General features: G+C 33.1%; 1 protein-coding gene across 1 annotated transcript in view; it reads left to right on the forward strand.

The window, feature by feature from the left end:
* LOC125054515 (mycosubtilin synthase subunit C) overlaps positions 1-26637 on the forward strand; it is a 36077-nt gene that overhangs the window by 3106 nt on the left and 6334 nt on the right. The window contains exons 2-8 of the mRNA XM_047656464.1: positions 17665-17787; positions 19093-19240; positions 19708-19841; positions 21237-21413; positions 23359-23585; positions 24515-24782; positions 25750-25917. Coding sequence (XP_047512420.1) covers positions 17667-17787; positions 19093-19240; positions 19708-19841; positions 21237-21413; positions 23359-23585; positions 24515-24782; positions 25750-25917 — 1243 coding nt within the window. The 5' untranslated portion in view covers positions 17665-17666. The remainder of the gene's footprint in view (positions 1-17664; positions 17788-19092; positions 19241-19707; positions 19842-21236; positions 21414-23358; positions 23586-24514; positions 24783-25749; positions 25918-26637) is intronic.

Here is a 26637-nt window from a genome sequence, read left to right on the forward strand (position 1 = left end):
CTGTTTCAATAATCAATACATCAGCATCATCATTAGCTTGTTCAACGGATATATTCTCAGCAGTAAATTTTGCTTTCAACATCGAAATAAACCTAGATTTATTGTGATTATTTGCAAAGAATTTCTGTTGACTGGTAGGAACTGTCATTGATTCATCGACTATAATATCAGAAGAAGTTGATGAAGCAGCATTTCGACGGCGTTGCTCTGCTGCTTTAATATTTCTCGTATAATCATCATATCCGTCAAATACGACAGTAACTCTGGAACCAAAATGTCGACGTACATATTGAACGTATTTATCTAAGATAACGTTAAATGTTTCCTCGCTATCCCACACCACTCGATGTAATAAGAATCCTCCGTCAATTATGTACGTTGAATTAGTGTTATTAATATCAACATTTATAGTCTGAAAACAATCGTAAATAGCCGACTTCTGGGTCTTGCGCATTCCAATGTCATCAAATAATGTTAACGGATAAGGAGCTAATTCATACTCGAAATATTTCTCAATTTCATCTTGAAAAGCCGCAGTAACACTCATACGTTGGAATAATAACACTGGGTCAACAGGTACTTTTTCTTCGTGAACTTTTACGGTGCTACTCATAGCTAAAAGAGGAACAACTTTGTCAGCGCGTTTAAGTTTAATATCTTTAAATGTCAGTCCAGTTATTTTAGCAATAGAGATAAGCCCAAGTTCACGTGCTTTATAGCAATTAATTGTATTATCACCAACGACACCACTTGCAATCGAGATGACTTTGTTAACCTCTGGGAAAGGATCATGAATCGAGAACCACTCAAGAAGCATTCGTATGTCTTTAGCGTCTTTTTTTACACGTGAATCACTGGCATCAACATGCTGTTCAGTCGTATCCATCCTAACATTAGCAAGATCTTCTAATTTCTCACAAACTGTGTTCATTGCATGCATGCTGTAAACCCATTTACTGATTACACTTTGTTTTGTACTTCTTCCTCGAGCAATACCTCCATCTGTCTTCATGGCTTTCATCATAGACTGTTCGATAACCATGTCTGTAGAAGTTCCACAACTCAATTTATCTGAGCGTCTCACGGTGAAAAATCCTTCGGTAAATTTTTCGTAAACTTCAGGATCCATCGAGTCCTGTAATTGCATCATGTCTTGTAAATACAAGTGTGCAGATTTAGCATATGGAAAATGTCCTGACGAGTGGAAATAAGGTAACATTTCTTTTACACAACTTAAATGAGCTTTCCAGTCCCCCATACGCTCAGCTCTCAAAAATTCTTTTGCAAGTGAAACCATATTAAAATATTGTATCCAAAGTTGCGCTGTTGGTCCTCGTTCCTCAAAATCTTTCAATTTCATATTAAATTTATGAAGTAAAGCACCTGATACTTCATTATCATTTTCAATATCTGAATATGAAAGAGTGCTATCTAATATATGGTCAATATTTATGATTAAATCTGCTCCCATGATATCATTAATATCTATTGTTTTTAATATTGTAATTGCTAAAGCCAGCTGGAGTAGTGTATGTGCTCGAACAGCTCTTGCGTAAGCATGACCATTGAGCATTTTTTCTAATGACTTTGGTGCATAGATTTCTGAGAGTACTTCTTTTATCCCGCTACCTTGCATAATATAACCAATTGCTCCGAGATAAGACATGAGTAGATGAAATCCTCCAAGTCTGACAATAATCTTCGATACTTCAGAGCCGTCAGGTGCGGCTGATACAATTTCTCGAGCTTTCGCATACAAGGGTTGGTCGAAAGTCACGATGCATACAGTGTGGCCGTAACGTTTCGCGTTCTCTAATGCACAAAGTAAAGTCGTATAGACAGTATTATAGTTACTAGCTGGTTGATGGATGAATGGTAAAAATGTAATCTGAGATTTTGAATAATTTGTATGGTAATTTGTTAAGCGCTCAATAAAACCGTTCCAACCAGGTAATGATGTATTTTTCCACTTTCCATAAAACCATACTACATCAGAATTTTTATGAAAAGATACTGTTTCAGTTCCATATCCAAAATCTTGGACATATATTTTACTGTAACCAACTACATCACTATTCTGATAGATCTGTATTGGCACATGAGCTTTTGCTTTGAAGTGTTTTGCTGAAAGAACTTCTTTTATTCGTTGCATAGGTTCTTCTAGTAAAACAGAGTGCTTTGGAGTTACAATTTGAATTATACCCATTATGTGGAGTGAATTGTTACCATCTAGCGTATTAACATTTATATCAGCATTATCTGCAACGTATTGAATAAGTGTGCCACTTTCAGGTGGTAGGACATGAGGAAGAGGATGAAAAACTGCTGCTGACTCGTACATCAATGTATCATTATAAGAAGCACACAAACCAAAAGACGACAAAATTTGTATAAGACGCTTAGACCCGAACCTCCGATGAAAAAAAACTGAAAGACCTAACTGTAATTTGGACTTGAACGATCTTGGTCGAATAGCAGTCATGATACTATGACAAATATTGGTGCATACTAGTTTTAAATGATCGAAATTTGATCGTTTATTTTTTAAGATCATTTGCTCCAAAAAAAATGTCAGTGACTGTGGGATGTCATTATTTAAATCTTCAAACATTCGACCTGGTGGAGGGTAGTAGGAATTATCAAATACCGAAGATTGAATATCTTCTCGAATAATAGATGCTGCTGCTTCTAGAGTTTTTAATCGTTCTTCTTGTTTATTAATTTTTTTATTTTCGGACCAAGATTGATTTAAAATTTCATGGTGACTGTTTATCAAACATACAAATGTTAACGCTCCCGGTTTTTCAGTGATAATAATTTTATCGCCATATTTCAGTTTAAGTCGCAGCTTAATAGTCCTGTTATCTAAAGTTAAAATTTTGCTAACATCTTTTAACTCAGCCAAAGTAAACTGACAGTCATTGCTACTCTCAATGTATGTAAATATTTCCTGCATTGCCAGATCTGTTGCTTCATCTTTAGGACGACCAACTGTACCGCCAGTAGTCGGTTTCAAAAAAGAAGTATAACATTCTTGGTGATACTTTGCTTCAGCAGCAACTAAATCATAGTCAAATTCGATTCGAGCAACAACAGCTTTCGATATAGCATCGGAACGAGTTCGTGCTACTTCCAAAATTGAATGTTTGAATTGGAGTGTACTTAATTGACAAATTTTACTGCGACGATCTAAGGATTTTTTTCTCTGCAACTCTTCATTCAATTTATTGCCACAAAATAAACATAGTTTTTTAAAACAAAAAGCTGAATCACTTGAACGGGATCTAGTACGAGGAGGACTACTTACTGTAGATCCTGTAGATGTGTTAGCTTCTTGTTCTTCGCGTTTTCTTTTGATGGCAGCAGCAATAGAACACTTCCGCGTATAAATTTTACGACAGTTGCTATGTATTGTCACAGATTTTTGTTTTTTAAGAAATTCCGAGTATCCATCATCTCTTTCAGCACTTGCATTAATCAGTGTCTTCATACCACGATCAACAGTTACAGTTTCACTTTCAGTTAAAAGATGAGTACAAATAAAAAATATTCTGACATTTTTCTTATAAAAATCTAAAACGCACAAAATAGGTTAAAAGATAGGTTAAGATAAGCACATGTTTTCCCTACGCAGTGGCGCTCAAGACTAACGGTATGTATTTCATATATTGGGCATGCCAACATAAAGCAGGTATACGACCCTAGCCACGCGGACAATAGAATAAAAGACAGATGTTATCCCAAGGTTATACTGACGTACAAATTTAGGAACGGGGTTTCATTATACCTGAGATTCTCGTAGTTTAACTTATATTTTACATAAGCAAGTTACAATAAATAATAGCGAACTTATTTTAGTTCTATTACACCTTTAGTGACTTTCATATGTGGCGTACGTGTGCAAAATAGAGGGATTACGACTGATCCAACTTTTCGGAACGTTATATCTCCAAAATGGTGGCTTTTAGGAAAAAAATTATTAATATATTTTTTGTAGAGAATTTCGTGATCTACAATTTTGTACTGGGGTAATTTTGCGAAAAAACTCACCGTTTCGCTAAAAATCGCAAAAAACTCATTTTTTTGACCTTTGACCCCGTGCCAAATTTTTAGCACACCTCGGAACGATGAGGACTTTTGAGATTTTCTTTATAATGATGTTTTGAACAACTATGCCAATATTCAGCTTTATGGGAATTTATGTAACCTTCCTCCTGATTTTAGGCTTAAATAGACCGGACTATTAGGGTGGCAGGGCTGGCAAAATGCCAAAGGGCCCCTGAACCAAAAGGACCCCTGCCCAAGAGATATTATGTTATTAAGATACATGGCCATTAGTGGGACATATACAACGTGTAATTGAATACGCTGAAAATTTCGAAGTTTATTAAAATTAAACTGAGTAGGGACGATTACTGATAGGGCCCCGTCAAAAGAATTGCCACGAAAGAAGATTTGCCACGGGCCCCAGATGATATAGTTACGCTACTGGATTAGGCATACGTTTTTTCAACCAAAAAAACTTCATCTTTAACAGCCGACTTCTATAGTTACATTACCACTAGCAAACAAGCAAACATCTCTACATGTTAAATACAAGTAGTAGTTATCACCAGACATTAATTTATTTATAGAAAGGCCATCAAATAGTTTTATCCGACCTTTTTTAAATTTACGGTTTAATTATAATTATAACAAATAATTTTCGTTTACATAAAGCAATTAATTAGTGATCCGATATTGCACAACAAACACGCCGACATTGATTTGAAAAGGCTGATAAATTATAATTACTTTAAAAGACAAGTAATAAGGAAACATAAGTGTGAATTAGCCTTAATTGTTGACGTAGGTTATGGTACAATACCTACTTGTATTGATTACTTATAACTGAGTTTATATACGTTTCATTGTATGAATTTTATTAGCTATGCAATATATTCAAAGCTTGATACAGATTTTTATAAATTTGACCAATATTGTGGTTTGTGGACTCAGTTTCCGTACTTAGACCCTAAAAATGTGCGTTGTGCGTAAATTTTAATGACGAATATTTAAATGATCCTAATCCTTGATTTGCTCCAGTTCAAACAATTTGTATGACTCAAAGCTTAAGATTAAATTTACTAACAAATCCAAAGAAGCTTTGAGGATTATTTGTGTAAAGAACTAGTAACGAATGGAAAGCAACGGAACGTTGAATCACGGGTGTGTCAATGGATTTTTCTTACGTGCGCAAAACTGGCCGCTGTGGTGAAGAAAAACATCGTGAGGAAATATCCTACCACCATTAAATTTACAACATATATTAATTACTACTTACTAAAAGCTTACGTTATAGAGACGCTAGATTATTTATTTATTTATTTACACTTCGATACCATAATATACAAAATCATACATATAAAAAAACAAAAAAGCAGGTTCCATAAGTTATCATGCAACGGGCGGCCTTATCGCTAACAAGCGATTTCTTCCAGGCAACCCTAATATGATTATTATTATTCTAAAGTATATTCCCTGGCAAACGTCAAGTTTGTGGATGGACAAGCCTTAGTATAGAAAGATAGATATAACAAACAATTGGAAATATCCCTGAAATTTTTAAAAATGTGTGGGTTTGAACTTAAATACAGACGTGGCAAGTTTAAAAATACATTATTATTTAACTGCGAATTATTATTCAATCTATTATGTGATTATTTTGGCACGTTTTAAATTGAACGGCTACACTGGGTCAATGTCAAAGTGGTTACAAAATAGTTGTAACCTTACTTGGTGGTCAAGTAACTAAAATAATAAACTTAACGACTGTAAATAAATGACAAATTATTTAGAAGAACAAAACACCATTCCTATTCTCACAAATAAAAATTGTTTCGGATAGGCACAGAAGTCCGTCTCGCCTTAAAGTGATAAATGAAAAGACTAATGAAATTAATTAAATAAAACAATTATTTCGTTCTAGTTCACGTATATTTATGGAGATCAAAAGGTTTATAACTGGTCTTACTGCAGTGTTAAAATTCTAAATAATATGAGCTTAGTACATACTGATTTTCGGTAGTAATATTTTATCTGTGCAGACTACTAGACGAACAATTCAGCTTCCATCCCTTAGTTGTTTATTGCTTATGGTTATGTTCTGTATCCAAATGAAAAACAGCCCAGTTCACGGCATGGTTTTATTTTAATATTACAATTTATTTATTTACAGCTTATACTATTACAAAATTAAGTGATTTTTTATAAAATTTCTGGCTGATGTACGAGTAAAATACACAGCAAAAAAAAATCCGACAGCGGTGATAATTGTCCGGAACTTACAAGTCATAATTTTCCTCTTAATTGATTAAAGCTGTCCCTGTCCCTGTGTTAAATCCCCTAAAAGTTCTAGTGATTAGTATCCTAAAATCCCCATCAAGAACTTCGTAGGGTATAGGTAAAGAAAAAAGATGTGCTTTCTTTTATATGAGATTCAAAGGAACTTATTTTGGTATTATACGATATAATAATCTCCTGCAAGTTAGGAATTGATTGTTAAAATATAATTAATTCGACCGTGGCTTAAGGTGACTGATCTGAGAAAACCTTCGACATGTCATTATTACTTTATTTTTAGATTAAAGGGTTACGTTAAGTTGCGAAATAATTTCTTACCTGGAATAATAATAATATAATATTCTTTTAATTTTACATTGACAAGGCCAGAATCTACTGACAATAAACCTCAAGTGACGAGTCTGATCATTTAATTAAAAAGTTATTTTTAAAAAAATAGGTGAAGTTGTGGAAATTTAAATGCACTTGAAAATAATATTTCTATTTTAAAATGAAAGTAATAATCCTACAAAATTTACGTCTTTCGATATAAGTAGAACTTACATTGAAGAATCATGAATATTTTTTTTTTATATAGAACGGGGGGCAAACGGGCAGGAGGCTCACCTGATGTTAAGTGATACCGCCGCCCATGGACACTCTCAATGCCAGAGAGCTCGCAAGTGCGTTGCCGGCCTTTTAAGAATTGGTACGCTCTTTTCTTGAAGGACCCTAAGTCGTATAACAAACGCAGAAGTTTTCCGCCCAAATACTTTTCTATTACGAATTCCGCTCCGTGCGAGGCGGATCTTTAATATCCGTTTTTAAGATATGCTCTTATCTAATGAAATTCAAACAACAAAATATATTAATTAAATTTGTACTTTAAGTACATCGTATGGTGTAGCCTTCTGCCACTCACTTCCGACCGAATTCCGAATTCAAGGTACATCGAAATATTCAAATCGAATAGCGGGAAATCAATCAAGATATTTTTTTAATTTAATGTAATAAATCATAGTATATTTTGTTAGATTAGGACTGTTTATTATCTTGGTACGAGGTAGTATTTGGTCTGTCGTACTGAATAATATAGAGGTGAGATAAGAGAGTAAGAGAACATGTTAATTGCATAGCCAATACATCGTTGAAAAAGACAATTTGACTAATGAAATATTCTACCAAACGTATTGTTATTCTTAGCTGATAACCATCGATTATACTTAGCCTTTGGTTAATTAAAAAACCCTTCACGAAACAAAAGAAGGTTCTTTCTCTACACAATGTAAAAGCAACCTAAGGCTAAATAGCTCTGACCCGGAATCTACTTCAAAATCAATCGTAATTGGTATGAGGCGTTGCTTCTATTGAGTGTGAATTTGACATCCTCTTGTCTCTATAGAAAATATTACGACTTGTATATTTATATAGTGCGTTAATAAATGAATTCCCATAAACTACCTATATATGTATAAATTATTTATTTACACTTCGGTACCTTAACCATACATATAAAAAACACGTTACATATCAGGTAAAAAAAATATATTTTTATTATGGAACATAAGATACATGTATAACTTATTCCACGTCATTAAATTTGAATTTGTAGGCATCCCTACTCATCGGCAAAGAAGACAGAGGGTGTAGGCCGAGAGAAAAAGCCGGCGTAAAAAACTCTCGGTACTCTTTCGGGAACGGGAGGTCTTATCGCTATTTCTTCTAGGCAACCCGAGTATAGAAAAATAAAAGAAGAAATACCTACTGAGGGTAAAAATCAAGAAGTGCATAAATAATTAACAAAAAAACATAAAACTACATGTAACACTAGAAATATAAACCAAAAATAATACAAAAATAAAGATAATAATGTATTGTGTCTAAATCGATATAATATGATAAAGAAGACATCAACAAACAGTAAAATAGTAATCTAATAATAATCCATGGCAATATAACCCTAAAGGGTTTTGACTTCAGATGTTTTTCTTCACCGCACATAGACAGAAAGTCCATAGGAACACTGCTGTAAAAAAGAAGTCAAAGAAGAAGAAAAAGATTCACCTGACCAAATTCAAATTAGGAATGAAGTGAAAAGCCTAAACTTGTCAATAATTTAGATAACTCTAAATGCCATTAAACATAATATGTTGTCGACAAATTTTATTTCCGCTATTCTTAATGGAAAAATTGTCGGCGTTCTTTGAATCAAATGTCAGAATACAACCACCTCTCATTGAATCAATTCCTGATAATACATGTTTTGTATGCTTTTAATTGTAATTTAAATTTAATTTAAATTGTTATGTAAAATAATAGCCTATTGTATCACTGACGCATTTTTAAATTTTTGCGCCGTTCAGTTCGCTGGTCCATACTTCATGTCCCCTTCATGCTTTTGTATAAAAATAATCATCGCAACTAACTTGACAACGTGAACTTTAAAAAATGGGTGTAGTAATTAGTTTAATGATTTATTATAGATAATTTTTAAAATCCATGCTGTGATCCCGTCTTTAGATGATAATTTAATGATTTGATTTTAATTTATACTTGTTTAAGTAAAAATTAAATATCGTAAGTTATTTTTAAAAATACGAAGTCATTGTTTATTTTAAACTTTTCTTTTATTTACACATTTGTTTACCATCAAATTTGATTGACACTTTTACAAATAAATACTGTATTTATTGCTTATAAACTAAATATAAACGCTAAAATTCAATTATTAATAAAGCAAAATTTTTTATTTTTTTTTTACAAAAACATAAACAAACAAAACAATAAATAATTTTACTAACTATGTTGATGGCTATGGATAAAGACAAAACAATTCCTCAGGAATCACAGCCCGGAGCTTCGAATTATACAGAATAGGCCTTTAATTCGGTCATAAATATTAAAAAATGGACGAAGTGTCTCATAAAAAACAAGGAAATGTCGAAGAAATAGATCCATTCAGGGGCTAAGACTAAGATTGAAAACTGGATGAATTATTATTATTTTCAGTACACATAGTTTTCGCTACAAATATCCTCCTGAACGTTGTTTAAAGCCATATCTGCCAATACACAACTTGAAGGATTCCTATAGTGAATCGTGTTTAGAGTAAGAATGAAGGATTCGAAGTGAATGGTACAAAAGAATAATCGAATCGGCGACCCATGAAACTGTGTCAGTGATTAGGCCTTGGGTCTAAGTAACCTTTTCGTTATCTCATGTTTTTGTCCGTTTGCTATTGAAGGCAGGTAATGACAGCCTTTGGTCCGATAATTGGGTATTGGTGATAATTGGTTTGGCATGTCATATTAATTATTATTATTGGGAATGTTTTCTAAAACCTGCATAACGTACAGCCGGTGTATCTGCAGTCTTGAACCTCAAGAAAAAAGTCAATTAATTATTTATTATTTTTTGTGTGTTTCCAAAACTCGGCCTGCACACGTGAAACAAAAGGCAGCATTTTTTAACTTTTGCTTTCTATATCTTTAGTGTTATTGAAAATATATAAATGCGATATTTTTAAATAATTAAGACTACACATAAATAAAACTGTTAGTAGCACACAAAATGTACTAATTTTCATAAAATATTTTCTTGAAAAGAATTCGAAGTCCTAATAATGGTGTTAGATGATTATTTTTACTATTACCACTTCTATTAATTATATTGCATACATAAAGCACAATTCAACGTATGTATGTACCCACTGTCAAATAATTAAATAATTAACATTATCCTTCGTTGTATTTTACGAAAAATCATACATATTTTTTTCCGGTCTAAAAAAGATTTTTTTTTGTATCTTGAAAGATACCTTGAGATGGAGCAAGACTACTTATTATCCTTATTAACAGCAACAATACTTCCCCAAAATCATAAAGTATCCTATAATCTTCTTGTTTTTGTAACCTTGGTCTGTTAAATGAGAATTTTCCATTGCTTCATGTCCGCTAGGCTTCCTTCTCTCAAACTCTGTGTCTGTAGTAGTACTCGTGTACATATATACTCTATATAAATAGAATTCATGTATCAGCAGGCCATCCATCTACATTAAAATTGTATACCACATTGCATTGATTCACAGCGTTCCTAAACATTTAGTGCCTAACAAAATATACGTAAAAAGGTTGACCACTTCTGTCTGAACTGCAGTTAATGTCGGCATAATTGAAGATGTATTATAAACATTAATGCACAGTAAATCACTAGCCACGAACTATTCATAGAATGCTAATAATATTCTATGTTTTTTGAGCTGCGAGAATTATTTTTATCTTTAGAATTATAACATCAATTGATGTATTGATCATATTTGGACACGTGACTTGAGATTTGTAATAGTTTTATTTAAAAAAGCGATCAATACTACTTTTGCGTGGATTTAGTTTTTTAACACTTTGTTGCATTAATAGTACATATACAATTAACGCTAACAAGCGACCTTTTCCAGGCAACCAGGCAATATTTAGTTAAGTATTATATAGTTATCGGGCATTTCATAAATAACGTATCACCTACATAATATATTAGATCCTTACGTATGAAATTGGCGTTTTGTCCTACTGGCCTTTTCGATCTCAACTCTCCTCTAACAATTTTTATTTCTAAAGAGACAAAGACAACGAATATTTTCAAGCTAGAAACAGTTTTAGTATTGAGTATTTTTCATTACTAATTAGGTATTTACGCTTCTCACCGTTTAAACCTTTCCTGAACTTTAATATTTCAAGCTCACTAGGTAAATCGGTCCATTCTCGAGTGATAGCGAGACAAACAAACTTCATTTTTATATATAAAAAAATTAACAATACATATCATGTGCAAATTATTGTCTTTTTGTTCAATGAAGAGATTTCCTACAAAACGAAACACGATTCACGCCTCACATCAAAATTTTAATATATCCTTATGTAACCGTTCGTTGGCCCGTATGTAGGTCAATGTCAGGTCAAAAACCTTAAATTTTTGAATTACACGTACGCTAAGATGCGTATGAGTTTATTTTCCTGTTCAGAGGGATTTGAGTTTGATCAATTTAACATTAAGCCCTTTTATTGTTAGAAGCAAAAAGCGCGTTATAACTTCAAGTCAGTTTTTCATCAGCGCTTCGATCCCGATTCCTACAGGAAGATAAATTTATTGTTTAGCATAAAATACCAAACAATAATTATAACACAACATAAGATACATACTATTTTACACTAATAACAATAATTGTTTTTTAACTTAAAACAAAAAAACAACTTACTAATTCTTTCCAAGCCTGTCACAAATATTTCCTGTTCTGGTGCTATCGGTTAAGCAGCGAAATCATATACGGAATTGGTGACGGACGGTTCATGACTTCGAAGACAGCAGTTCATGCCCTATAGGCATCTATCAGAAATAATTAATGTTTTTTGCTAATGTAATATAATAATAATAATAATCCAGTTGCGCTACAGGGTTGTAGCTATATCTGGGGATTGCATCCGTTTCTTTGTTCTTTTTTTATTTTTGGGTATGCGGGTCTCCTCACGATGTTTTCCTTTATGTGTTAGAAGCGCACGTAGAAAGTCCATTGGTGCTATATATTTATTTCTAATTAAACAAATCATACATTAATAGACCCCTTGGCAGATGTTTATCACAAAATATATACTTATGTATCTTCTGTGCGTGAGTTTGTAATGAAAATCATAAACGATTGGATCGAAATTGATTTAATTATTTGTGTATTTGTATTAGGTGGATCAGGGAATGGATTTACAATTACATTCTTTTTTACTTTTTAGGCCTGTGTACAAGAGGTATGTCGCTAATAAAAACATAAATCTTGCTCATATCAAGATATGTTATACTCGTAGTACTATAAATTATTTATTTGTTAATTGCATTTCCGGACAAATATCACGAATTTTTCTACCTATAAAAACTGGACCTTGGTATATAAATAAGGCTACAATTTACGCAAGTGAAGTCACAAAAATACAATAACAACACATTAGTCTTGTTAATATCATTAAACTCTTAAATTTTATCAATTTTTAAACGGTTGTTAGACCAGTGCAGATAGCCTTTAAAATAAATAAAAAGTGAAAAAAATTACAGTAGGATGAAACCCATTAGAAAAGCAGGGGAATATGATCAAAATGAAAGGAAAAATAAATTACGGTCGATCTGAGGTCGGGAAGGGGAAGGGGGGGGGGAGTTTTAAGGGTAAAAACGGTTTATCTCGATTTCCGGCAAAACTACAAGTTCTATCGAAGAAAGTTAAATGGCAAAGTTGGAGGTAATAAAAAGATCTAAAACTTTTGTATTCACACATTTTTCACATAACCTCAAAATTTATGTGAAAATTTCAAAAAACCAAGTTTTTGGTTTTTTATTTTTATCTTTAACAAAAAAATTTTTTTTTTAACGAAATTTGGTGAAAACTTACCTTTTTATGTCCCAAATACACTGTAATTTATTTGATTAAAAATATTTATTTGTTCACCTTATTTTGAATTAATATCGAAAAAACACCCTAATTTTCAATCGAAAATTCTGACGTCAAAATTTCAGCTTTTTTAAAAAAATTGGTGTGCTTTCAGTTCGTTGAAATCTCTACTTTCCTATGGTGAAAAAATATATATATATTACCATAGTAAATCTTCTCAGAAAACGCAAAAAATCGTATGCAGTAACGCCCAGACCTGTCATCCCCTTCCCTACTTCTCTATGAATCTTCTTTAAATTATAATCAGATGCCTATTTATTACTATTTTAAGATAATTTATATATACCTGAGTGACTTAAAAAAAAAATTTAGCCTTTAGATGGGCTAAAATTTTCGTATTTCATAGAGAAGTAAGGAAGGGGATGACAGGTCTGGGCGTTACTGTATACGATTTTTTGCGTTTTCTGAGAAGATTTACTATGGTAATATATATATATATTTTTACCATAGGAAAGTAGAGATTTCAACGAACTGAAAGCACACCAACTTTTTGAAAAAAGCTGAAATTTTGACGTCAGAATTTTCGATTGAAAATTAGGGTGTTTTTTCGATATTAATTCAAAATAAGGTGAACAAATAAATATTTTTAATCAAATAAATTACAGTGTATTTGGGACATAGAAAGGTAAGTTTTCACCAAGTTTCGTTAAAAAAAAAAGAAATTTGTTAAAGATAAAAATAAAAAACCAAAAACTTGGTTTTTTGAAATTTTCACATAAATTTTGAGGTTATGTGAAAAATGTGTGAATACAAAAGTTTTAGATCTTTTTATTACCTCCAACTTTGCCATTTAACTTTCTTCGATAGGACTTGTAGTTTTGCCGGAAATCGAGATTAACCGTTTTTTACCCTTAAAACTCCCCCCCCTACCCCTTCCCGACCTCAGATCGACCGTAATTTATTTTTCCTTTCATTTTGATCATATTCCCCAGCTTTTCTAATGGGTTTCATCCTACTGTAATTTTTTTAGGTTTCAAAAATTATCGGCACTGGTCTATGTACATTATCTGTTATACAGATAAGTTACGTATTAAGTTATTTTTAATAAATAAATAATTTATGGATTAACACGTAATACAAATCTTGTTGGAACATTTTTAATAAAAAAGTGCGTGCGTACAAAGTACACATGTCAGAAGTGAAACTTCTTTGGAAAACTAATTTTAAGTCTTGTTCTAATCTAAATCTAAATTTAGATTTCCGAGATTTATAGGGAGGGGAAAAGGAAGATAATATGTTAGGAATTCAATGAATTTAATTGTCATTAAAAAATTAAGTGTCGAAAGTTAATAAAAAATTTAAATTTTAAATTATTTCTTCGATAATAAAAATGCGTGGCATTTTAATTTACAATTCGTCATTTGAGATTTCAATAAATTATTTTGCATAAAATATAAAATACTAATATTTCATAAATTCTCTTTACGAAATTTTCTCAATCGGTCTCGATCGCTCTCTCTTTTCTTCGACAAAAACGCTGCACATCTTTATGACGCTAATTATTATTATTGCGATTCATCCGTAAAATTTTTACCCTCATGCATAAAGAAGTTTCACTTCAAAAATACTCGTCTTATTTTAATATACAATACAGGGAGTTGTTCTAGTCATTGGTATCCACGAGCTTTGCAGGTATTTTGATACTGTAATTCCAAGTAATTGTCAAGAAAACTTATTCTTATGACCATGATACAAGAACCCACCTTTTCAGAACGCCAAATCATAAAATGATTGCTTCACGATTGATTTGAGAGCGACCGCCGATGCGAAAACCGCTGTGTGAGTTCGAAAAGTGAGTTACAGAATCGCAGGGCAGGTATATGAATGAAGGAAACTATTAAGGCAAAGTTTTTTGTAAGAAACATTAAAAAACTAACATTATTTTAAAGACTCGAGAGCTGTCAAACCATTTTTTCTGTATGTAATTTGACATATTTGACAGCGTTCGAGATTGTGACTAGATACGAATTATAACATGGACTATATATTTCATAAAACTTAATCACCTTAAGTTAGTTCGTTAGTGCAAAGCACGGTTTGATTAAACCTTTATAATATTAATGATTTGAAACCCCACATGGTTAGTGTCTGGATCAGTGGTTCTTCTTTTTAAAAAAAAAGTGGGCAAGCTGGACGCTCATCTGTTGTAAGGAGATACCGCCGTCCAAGGAGACTCTCAATGTCAGAGAATTCGCGAGTGCGTTTCTGGCCTTTTAAGAATCGGTACGTTCTTCTCTTGAGTCCCTAAGTCGAATTGGTGCGGAAATACTTCAGTGGTTAACTGGTTCCATATTGTGGTGGTGATCGAATAAAACATTTTGCGTGTTCAATTAGGTTTAGGATTAGGTATTCAGCGTCTCCATGTCTCGCGTGATCTCGTCATATTATATATGTACATGCTCCATTAAATATGGCTCCTCAAACATTGGTACTATATCTTACGTAAATAGGCAGTATCTAGTTTAGCCAATCGTACCGTAGAACTTTCTATAGGAAGGCATTTATTTTCAACTATCCAAATATAAGCGTTGGAACATTTTGTTTATACATTTTAAATACCTTGTCCTTACATATACGGATATTTGTAAAACTTGTATTCTTAAATATCCGATTTCATATTATTCATATTATTCTGTGACGTTACATGAACTTGACATCTAAAGTTTTAACCAAAACGGTTATTACCTGCAATTTTACGCAGTCACAGTTACTATTTCTTAAATTTAATTTTTTTTGAAATCCATCTGTGGATGATTTACTTCTTACCTACTATGAATCTCATTACGTTTTAGCATGTTTGCTTTAGATCGATTATTTTTCTTTCCTTATAATTTGACACGAGCATAATTTTATTTTTATATGTATTTCATCTCCTAGAGAATGAATTAGATGGCGTCCTCCAAACGCGTAAGTGAAGGTTAGCCGTGCTTAGAGTAATAAAGTGAATTACGAAATGGCGGCCTACTGTACACAGGTACGGAGTTATGGTATTTAGGTCTGTAACATTAAAAAAAATTACACCTAGTCTAAAATAGAAATAGTCTGACTCTATTTCTTTTGTAAAACGTGCGGTAATTGAGTCATAGAAACTATTACTATTGATTTAAATTAAACGCTACTAGATACATTACGTTACAATATTTTAGTAAAATTTAATTTAAATTTTTAGGTATTATTCCAAGATTTTGATAGATGAAACTTTCAAAATATGCGTATTATTTTATCATTACTAAACAAAAACACAAAGCAAAAATAGTGGTAAAAATGTATACATATGTATATCTAAAAGTGCGGTAATGGTAGGTATGTCGGAATTTATAATATTTTTGCGTGTTTGTTTTCTCGAAGCAGGGTTGCCAGTTCTATATTTAACCAGATAATTATGATCGCAATTTATTCGATTGTTTACGATATACTTGTTTAATCAAAAATCAATATTGGCTCAAGGGTAAAACAAAATGTTTATCCAATTTGGAAACGCATTTTATCAATGTTCAGCAGTATATTTACGAAATGAACAAATACTATAAAATGATTATGTTATAATTATATTAGTCTCAAGATTTTACGTCAAATTCTACTTATCATACGACCTTTGCTTATTTATTTTCCGGAAACAAATGGAACTTTTTTTTCATAAAATAATTGTAAGCACGCCTTTTAGCACAAGGGTTAAAAAATAAATGTGATCGGGCACATGTTGACAGATGATGTAAAAATATTTCAATTAAAAAATTATAAGATTAAATAATAACATTTTCGTTTAAGAAAATAAATGCTATTTATAGGTTTAAAAATGTAGTAAATTACTTAATCGCATTTTGACAACTGAAGGCCCCTTTTGACTCTGAAAACAGAATTATTTATACGAGCGTCACGAAAATCTACAAAATAACTTATTGGGGAAGGTCTGCATTGAGAAATTGTCTGTTCATATACCCTATCAGTCTTACTAATAAAAAATGACTATATAGCGTTATAACTACGTCTGAGTTGGTCTTGGTCCTTCTCAGTGTCATCATACGTAACATCCAGGTCTTCTTTCATATCATATATTGTGGAGGATTGCTAGTACTACTATATATAATTTGGCTTTTCTAATGACACTGAGACGCCATGAAGAAAACACCAAAACACTATTGTATTCCTTGTTCTAGGAATGATTGTATGCCTCCTCTTGTGGTAAACTCGGATTTAAAATTGTTGTGAATAAATATGAAGACAATGCATAGCCTGAATCGTCAAGCAGCCGTCCTTGGAACTCTCCATTCTTTGTCTGAGTTGACTTCCTCTAATTTTTTTTTATACCAGTTAAATTAGGCCTCTGCGTTGTTTAAGCATTGTACAAGTCTTCCTACAAACAAAACACTTGTTATAAGCCTATTCAGGAATTATTAGTAAAAATTTTCTTATAACAGGCTTATACGATGTGCATAAATCTTTATTAGTAAGGCCAGCCGAACACGGACTGCTTCAAGCAGTTATGACCGACTGCTTGAAGCCGCGACCGCGCGGTGAACTATAGCCATTCATTCGCTGCCGTACACACGACTGCTCGAGCAGTCGCGACCGCTTCAAGCCATACACTGACTGCACAGCAAAAGCAGTGCTTCCTCGTCAGAATCCATGACTAGACTGCGGTAGAAATTCAACTGCTCGAGCGGTTGGTAGAGACAGCTCGAGCAGTCAACAACCGACTGCTCAAGAAGTCAACGCCGACCGCTCGAGCGGTCCGTGTACGTCGGTCAGCCGTTAACTGCTCGAGCAGTCCGTGTGCGCCCGCTCTAAGACTGATATTGTATAATATATTTATTTACATCAACTTTATATAATCATGAATTTTTTTTTTAATTTTACAGACATGGGTTCACTGCCGCGTGTCTCAGTCGTGAGCGGGGCTCGAACAGCTGTTCCAGCAGCGCCGTTGGTCACACACTTGCAACTTCTGCGCATGCATGACAGAACTGCGCTAATTTATTCAGGTTATATTCTAATATTTATTAGTCAGTTATTGTTATATATCAGGTCACATGTTATTTTTATACCATGTACAAATATGTGCCTATACGAGCGCTATGTGGGGGGTGGAACAGCCTCAGTCACAAAAATGTTTATTACACGCTTTATATTAGCTTCACCTGTATGTATGTATGTATGTAACCGACTCCTTCGGACTCGATTTTGACCCACTTTAAACGGACAGATTTAATTCAAACTTTGTACACTTATAAAGTATCAGCGACAATATAATAATTTCATAGGTTTATCTCGAAAAAACAATGATTTTTTTTTAAGTCCACAAAGCAATACGATTAAATTGAGACAACACGTATTGCTGGTAGGACTAAAAAGTGGAAAATAAATATAGTTTAAAAAAACTATAAAACACGCTTTTAAAGCACATCAAACTAAAAAGTGAAAAATAACTATATTTATTTTTGAAGATGCAAATGTAGCATACAAAGAAATCAAGACAAGGCGTTTCGCACCTCACATGGCGCAGATCCTGACTGGCCACGAAGCTATTGGACACTTTTTACACAGACTCAAACGGAAGAAAAGCCCCGCGTGTGACTGTGACGACAGAACCGACCAAACGGTGGTTCATTTACTTGTTGACTGTTCGACTTTTGACAGGGCCAGGTGCGATCTGGAGCTCGAGACTGGCATGAGGGTATCCCGAGATGGGCTATCCGACATGTTGCTTGAGCACAGATCGCAGCTGGAAAAATTCTGATTAATGAAAAAAAACACAAAATCCTGAAAAATCAACCAAAATATTCCTGAGATTAATGCTTTTAATCTATAACTTTATCACTTGCCTTGGTTTTTTACCTATCTTTAGATTACATTATCATGGGGAAAATCGTCAAATATATTTCTAAGTAAGACTTTAATTTCATTTCATACTGTTACGATGTCAACGGAAATATACTTAGATTCATGGTCTGTGGAAAGGGAGAGGCGGCAATACCTATCCACGCTTATCTTTATCTATATAAATACCTAAAAACCAAAAATTATTTATTTATTTAATTATAAGTAATCTTACAGCTAACATACATAGTATTATAAAACAAACACTTAGACAGTACAGAAAGCCAAAACAGATTACATAGATAAACAATATTATGTACGAAAAATAAAACAAATAAGTACATCAATAGACAAAACTATATAAAGAAAACTGAAATTTAACATTTAAAACAACAAATAATACCTACTTAATATTTCAAATCACTACCTAAACAAAATTATGATTCTTCATTTCAATTATTAAATTACAGATGAAACATGCAATGTGCGCGTGAGCTATGCAGAACTAGAAGAGAGAAGCAACGCCATGGGCAGAGCTATAGCCGCACATGCGAGACCAGTTGGCCCCAACAGGGATAATGACTATGTTATAGCTGTCTGCATGCAGCCTACACATAAGTATGTAGAAATTGCACAAAGATTCAATTTCAATCAGTGAGCAATTCGTTAAACTCAACTCTAACCTAAACTTATTGCATAATTTTTTTTCAACTTATGCAATTATAATTATTTATTTATGCAGAATTTTTTTTCTTTGATATTAATTCAAGTTTTTTCTTTGATAAATTAATTCAATCTACCACTCTTCCAGACTCAGACTAACTCGCCTTTATAGTCTGTCTCACTCTAACGCGCACCGGCTGCACAGATCTCGTTAGAGAGATGTGAATACGCAGTATGCGTTCTGTCCCGCTCTAACGCGTATTGGCTGCACCTATGTTACGTCATCGTGTGTTAGGTTTTTTCGTTACGGTATTTATTGATTCGGTCGCCGCGCTCAAAGCCCGCGATAAAATCTATGCAATAGCTTAAAACTTCTACTTCTAATTACCTATAAGATGGTAATAAATTCTAAATATTTTTAGCACAATATTAACTCTTCTATCGACGTGGAAGGCTGGAGCTGCCTACGTGCCCATGGAACCAAGTTTTCCTCAAGCGAGGATCAGTCACATCTTGAAGGACGCGCAGCCGTCACTCATAATTTATGACGATACTGGTATGATTACAAAAGCCAAAATATGTAGAATTTTGTTTTGTTATTGGTTAATACTATAAGAGAGCAGTGTTGGCCTAGTGGCTTCAGCGTGCGACTCTCATACCTGAGGTCGTAGGTTCGATCCCCGGCTGTGCACCAATGGACTTTCTTTCTATGTGCGCATTTAACATTTGCTCGAACGGTGAAGGAAAACATCGTGAGGAAACCGACATGTCTTAGGCCCAAAAAGTCGACGGTGTGTGTCAGGCACTGGAGGCTGATCACCTACTTGCTTATTAAGGCCGATTTACATTATCTTAGTGTTTAGGAGAGTGCTTTAGGATAGTACTTTAGTTGAAACATGTAAACGCTACTTGCTTTAGTACGGTTCTACTTGACTTTCAAGTTGAATCAAAATAGAATCGCTTTTTATTTTTGTTTCAAGTGATATCCCTCCCGCGCACCCCCCGAGATCTTCCCTCGTTGACGTTGTGTGTAAACATGTAATTTAGTAAAATCTTTAGGAGAGTGCATAAGTGCCGTGAAACGCGTGTTTTTTGATTTTTAAAGATGGCTAAATGGTCGGAAGATACAACTATCAAATTTGTGTCTGAATATGTTGTTCACGAATGTTTGTGGAACGTTAAAAACAATTTATACTAAAACAAACAGGCTAGACATTTGGCATACACTGCCTTAAAAGAAGCTATTTTATTTGTTATTTATATTTAGTTTATTTATTTCGAATAAAATCTCGTCTTCTATTTGTTCCATAACTACAGTTAGTATTTTGCGTAGAATAGAGCGTATTTGCCGACGTCGCGCTGTAATGATACTCTACTGGAAGAAATGTAAACGTTCACTCGCAACGCACTAAAGAACTTGCCTTTCAACTTGTACTAAAATACTCTCCTAAACACTAAGATAATGTAAATCGGCCTTTAGATTTAAAAATGATCATGAAACAGATTCATAAATCTTAAGATTAAAGAGGTTGTAGCGCCACTAATTTTTTTTAAATACTATAAGAGTTTTCTTGTTTTGTACGAACTTTTAGTTATAGCAACGTGTATAACCGAAGTCCTACAGGTTTACACTAAAACATAAATAGCTACTTTGGGACATCACTACTCCGCTAATGAAGGAACGACAACGAAATTTAAGTCGTTAGATACTGTTATTTTTAAAACCGTACTTTGCTATCGCGTTAATCTTTGGGTTTCAGTATCCGCTAATATACAGCCCTGCTGAGTTCCGGCGAAATCATAATTGATTCACCTTGGAAGGCACAAACTACCTACTTGCATAACATTGTTCTATTGTTTACTATTATAAAATTTTAATGCAACACAGACAATTGCCTTAAGCTCTATGACACAGCACGGGAAGTAATATAAAGTATAACATCATTTTCAGCGAATCCATCAATGTTCGCAAATAGTGGAGTACCGTCGATTTCTTTTGAGGAATTGACACTAGACGCTAGTTCATTACCAGCCGACAGGCTGACAGATAGAGAGATGTTGGCGACAGCTACCGTTGACAGCATTGCTATAGTGTTGTATACTTCTGGAAGTACTGGAATACCCAAAGGTAAAGTTTTGTTTTAGTTGTTCTAAAGTCAGATTTCTGACTGACAAATATTTTTTGTGTAGTTTCTTAATAAAGCAAGTTATTACTGTTTCTTCCGAATTGTGAATCCATTTGACGTTTGACTCAGGTTTACAGCATGGTCACGGTAAAAAAAAATGTTTAATCTAAACTCGGCTTATTATTTAAGATCTATTTGTTATAATATCTCTAAAGGTAACTCGCGTCTGTATGTACATTATTTAATATTTATTATACATACCAAGTCAAAAGTCAAATCAGTATTTTTTTCAATTAGGCCTATTAAAAAGGCACTTTTGAAAGTCAAAATTACAAGATAAAGTATTTAAAAAAATTACTCTAGTTGCCCCTTCCAAAAGGAAGTTCCATATGGAAAAGAATGGGCAAGAAACTCCATACTTACTCTTTTAAAATAGTTTTTACAATATTTTGTATACATTGATTTGATACTTGTGCTGTGTGAATTAGAGATTTTAAGTTTTTCATTTATTTTAGATTGAGGTTGGTGATTCTATAATTTTTTTATTTTTATTTTATAAGATTTTGTAATGCACTTTTTGCACTTTACCCATCATATTTCTTTTTTAGTTTTTTCCTTACTAGGGCTGAAAGAGATCGCTTGCTAGCGATAAGACCGCCCGTTGCATCTTATAATTTTTATGTATAATGTTATTTGTTTTTCTATAACTGCAACGAAGTGTTAAGATACATGTTGCTCACATATTTACCAAGTTTTAGTAATAATTAAGCCCAGCTTTAATCAAAAGGCAGGTACCTCTTCCTGCCTTTGTTTTTAACAACAAATACACAAAATAATGACTTATTAGTGTAGCTAGTAGAGCATCATATCCTCTTTAAACTTATGAAATCGTGACCTTTATATGATGAATCTTTACTTTGCGTGAAGGTTATTTTATTAAGGTAATTGTATTCCATATAATGAGAGCTAAAAGCTTCCGTATGATTCATTAAATTAAAAATAAATGTTTTTATTACATCCAAAAATATCTTTTTTATACTAAGTACATTATACACAATGGTTGAAATAATTAAAATTAATAGGTAATAATATGATCTTGAAAGTTTTTACGTCACTTAAAAAACACACACACGGAATTCGATATTGCGTAAATTATTAAAATAAAATATAATATATTATTTGTGGTAAAATTTATTATATATTATTTCTATAAATAGAAACGTTTTTACTTCTCGTTGTCACATACTTATAGTAATAATTAAATATTGATTTTCTACTATCGAACGATGTTACTAAGCAAGTTACTAATATCAAGTGCAATACTGACCTAGGTTAAGGTAATGTTGATAATAAAATTATCTATATAAATGTTTAACTCAAAAGAGTGTGGAATGTGGACTTACTAATTCCTTTGACTCTGCGAAAGGACCAATACTAGGGCCAATGTTTTAGTATAAGCAATACGATTTTGTTTGTAATAGTAAAATTTAAAATTAATTATACTGTACCTTAATAATAATAATAAAAACTTTATTAATGACAAAAGGGTTTGTGACAGAAATCATAAATCGATAGTCCCCACACTAGGGAGGCCCTGTGTTGTTGGTAACGAGAAAACAATCATTACGTGGTACATGTTTAAATTAGTAAAAAAAAGAAAAAACAAATAATAATAGTTATAAATTTAGTGTTACAAATGAAGTGAATGAGTGAGTGTGTGAATAGGTGTGTATGCGCATGTAATTGAGAATGTAGCTGAAAGTTATTATGATCGTGCACGGTGTCTGTGTAAGTTTATGAAACCTCAAAGTCATATTTGAACTAATCTCATAATTTAGTCATTATGGTTTCAATTATCTTATAAAGTTGATACTGTACGTATGTATGTATGCTATTATTGGCTTATAAAATATTCTGAATATTTAATGATACATGTTAAAATTTCAGGTGTCCGTCTACCGTATTCCGCCATTTGCAATCGCCTGTGGTGGCAGTTCCGTTCTTTTCCGTATTCCGACACAGAAAGTGTTTGTGTTTGGAAGACTGCACTGACGTTTGTGGACTCAGTTTGCGAGATTTGGGGTCCTCTTTTGCATGGAAGGACTTTGTTGATAGTACCCAAAGAAATCACGCGTGACCCGCAGAAGTTGGTGCGGGCCTTGGATGATAATCGAGTAAGTTTTACACTATAGATACCGGCAAACTTCTTAAGCATTAAACAAGGGAGTGGGGGAAAATTAGCGCCTCGTACGGGACGCGCGGGACACAAACCTCAACTGATTTACCAATCACGCGATCGACATGTCACTCTCCACCCCTCCCAGTGATACCTAAAAAATGCTTCTGCGCAGGCGAGGACATTTGTTCAAGATGTTTGCCGGTATCTGTACCTTTAGTGCGTTACTTCAAATTTTGCATGAACAGGGAAATCTTGCTGTAACGTAAATGTTTAACAGTCATTGATTTGATATGATCCAATCGAGAGTGGAGTTCTTCACTGATGTAAAACTGATATTGATAAACTCAGATTTGCAGCTCATTTTAAAATGTCCAATCAAACAAAGACAACAAAATAAACAAAGTTTTATAGATATTTAATATCAAAAAAGATTGATATAATTGCTTATATCGTTATTTATATTATGTATGCAAGTGTTCGATAATATATACCCTAAGCTTTAATTGACGTAAATACACATCTATAATGTAGATAACATCCAATATATACATTATACATTATTTTACATGCAAGCGAATTATAAGAACAATGACATAACAGTTTATTATATTCGCTTATATGCTGGAGATAAATAAACTTAAAATCTATCAATATGCACCTGTGCCTGTTTGCATTCGTCCTCAATATTTAAACTATGTATTAGGCAAGAAGTTTGAGCTATTTGTATCATTGTATGGTAGGCAAGCTATTGAAAAATTGTGTTCCATTGAAAAATCGTAAGTAATAAACCTCTTTCCATAGCTCGCCGTCCTCGGCTTGAGTATCACCAATTGTCTGCCCATCGAGTAACTCCTAAATTTAATGAAGGAAACCGAAAATTTGCAGCATTTTCATATATAATTTAGCTAATTCAAACATTTTCAGGTGGAACGCTTGGTTCTAGTACCGACTCTACTTCAATCGATTCTCATGTACCTCTCCTTGAGCCCAGAACATTCATTAAAACATTTGAAACTCTGGGTGTGTTCTGGGGAGACGTTAAGCAAGGATTTAGTAGCCAGGTTTTTCCAGCATTTTGGAGATGGTTATAGGCTCGCTAATTTCTATGGAAGTACTGAGGTTATGGGAGATGTGACCTACTTTGTCATTGAAAGTAGTGCTCAGTTGGAGATGTTTCCTACTATACCGATCGGTAAGATTTGGGTTATTTAAAAGCTCTTTTCCTATTACTCTTAAAAAAATCTAAAGAACTTTCTTATTTGGAAATATCATGTGAATCAACACGATAATGATCTAAATAAAAAACATGTTCTATAAACTATTTTAATTAAAATAAAACTTTTATTTAATTACAATATGTGGCAGCTCGAAGATGTGCACGTTTGATATCTTACAACATTATATCTGAATTATAAGTAACTTAATGCCTGTTGTAACATCGATGCGACCTACCTGCACTTTTGTAAAAAAAATCGGTTGTCTGTAAAGTCGGTTTACTGACGATAGTTGAACGTGACAACGTCATAAAAAAATATTGATGGGATGGTTGCATTTAAAAAAAAAAAAATTGTTTGATAGGTATTTTGTATGGATATAGAGAAGGAGGTAAATGGAAATCACAATTGAATTGATCAAGTTACATTTATTTGTACGCATAAATACAATTATGTCAATTTTAAATGGAACCCCTCAGAGCGAGGTAACGCCTCAGAGCGAGGTAACGCCGCATGAGTCATGTTTTTTCGTGCGTGCAGCCGGCTCCATCGAACATATTGTTAGAAACTACACTAAACTGTTTTTATTTTATATAGTTTATTTTCAAATAATTTCATAATACGAGGTACAGAACTAACTTATGTTATAGTGTCCCACAATCTTCATTACGCCGTATAGGTATGCACAATTTGACAACGTGGAACCACTGGTACTTACTAGGGTTACATAACACGTTCCATAATGAGTTTATATCCTAATTAAACAAAAAAATTAATGATAGGTATTTTTTTTGTGAATATTTATGAAATATTTTTTTTAAACGTTTTCTGGCAGAATTGTTTTCATCGCAGATTTGAGGTCTAGGGTATTTTTCTATATATATATATTATATATATGAGATGATACTTTTTTGTCACAATACATACAATATAATTGACCACCAGGTGCACCTCTTGACAACAGTGCCGTATACCTTTTGGACGAGGAAATGAACCCGTCCCGTGAATCAGAGCCTGGTGAGGTCTGGGTGGCTGGACAGAACTTGGCCAAGGGATACGTGGGTGGACAGGCACCTGAGAAGTTCTGTGATAACCCTCATGCTGCTCATCCAGGTATGTAAGGGAAAATGGGAAAGATATTATAAACTATATTACAACAAAAATAAATTCCTAAAAATATTAACCGACGTATTATTTAACAATACTAGCAGACCGGCCAAGCGTTGCTGTGGCTTAGGTTTTTGTTATATTACATAGTAGCAAATTAAGGGAAACGGTAGGAGAACACCAGTTATGGGGACCACCATTGCTTTTTTGGTGGTTATGCCATTAAATTGTAGCTTATGTGAAACGTTGGTACTTTCAACACAGCGCCATTCTGTTAGAATTGTGACTATCAAATAATAAACAAATTTTTTGCAATAAAATAATATTGCGGGTATAAATTGAGATGTAAGCTATCCTATATTTTAAGTTGGATCAAACTACACACGGTGTGCAAATTTGATTGATATCGGTTCGGTAGTTTAGGAGTCCATAGCGGACAAACGACGTGACACGTAATTTATATATATTAAGATTTCTTTTTTCTAGTGATTGGTCTGGTATAAAATGTTAATTAAATTATAAATATATACGAGGTATGAAGATTATATTAGACTGTTTGTAAGTCGGCAACACTTAACATTTCACACCTCGATCGTCTAGATCAGTACGGAAGGCAGAGCTACGCATAATATACACAAAAAAATCAAATTCCCTCCTCTTTCGTTTTATTTAAAATTGCTTACATACCACTTCATTGAAAGTTGCAATGAATTTAAAATAAAGCTG

Source organism: Pieris napi, chromosome 12 (genome assembly GCF_905475465.1).
Source record: "Pieris napi chromosome 12, ilPieNapi1.2, whole genome shotgun sequence".
In the NCBI taxonomy this organism is placed as follows: domain Eukaryota; kingdom Metazoa; phylum Arthropoda; class Insecta; order Lepidoptera; family Pieridae; genus Pieris; species Pieris napi.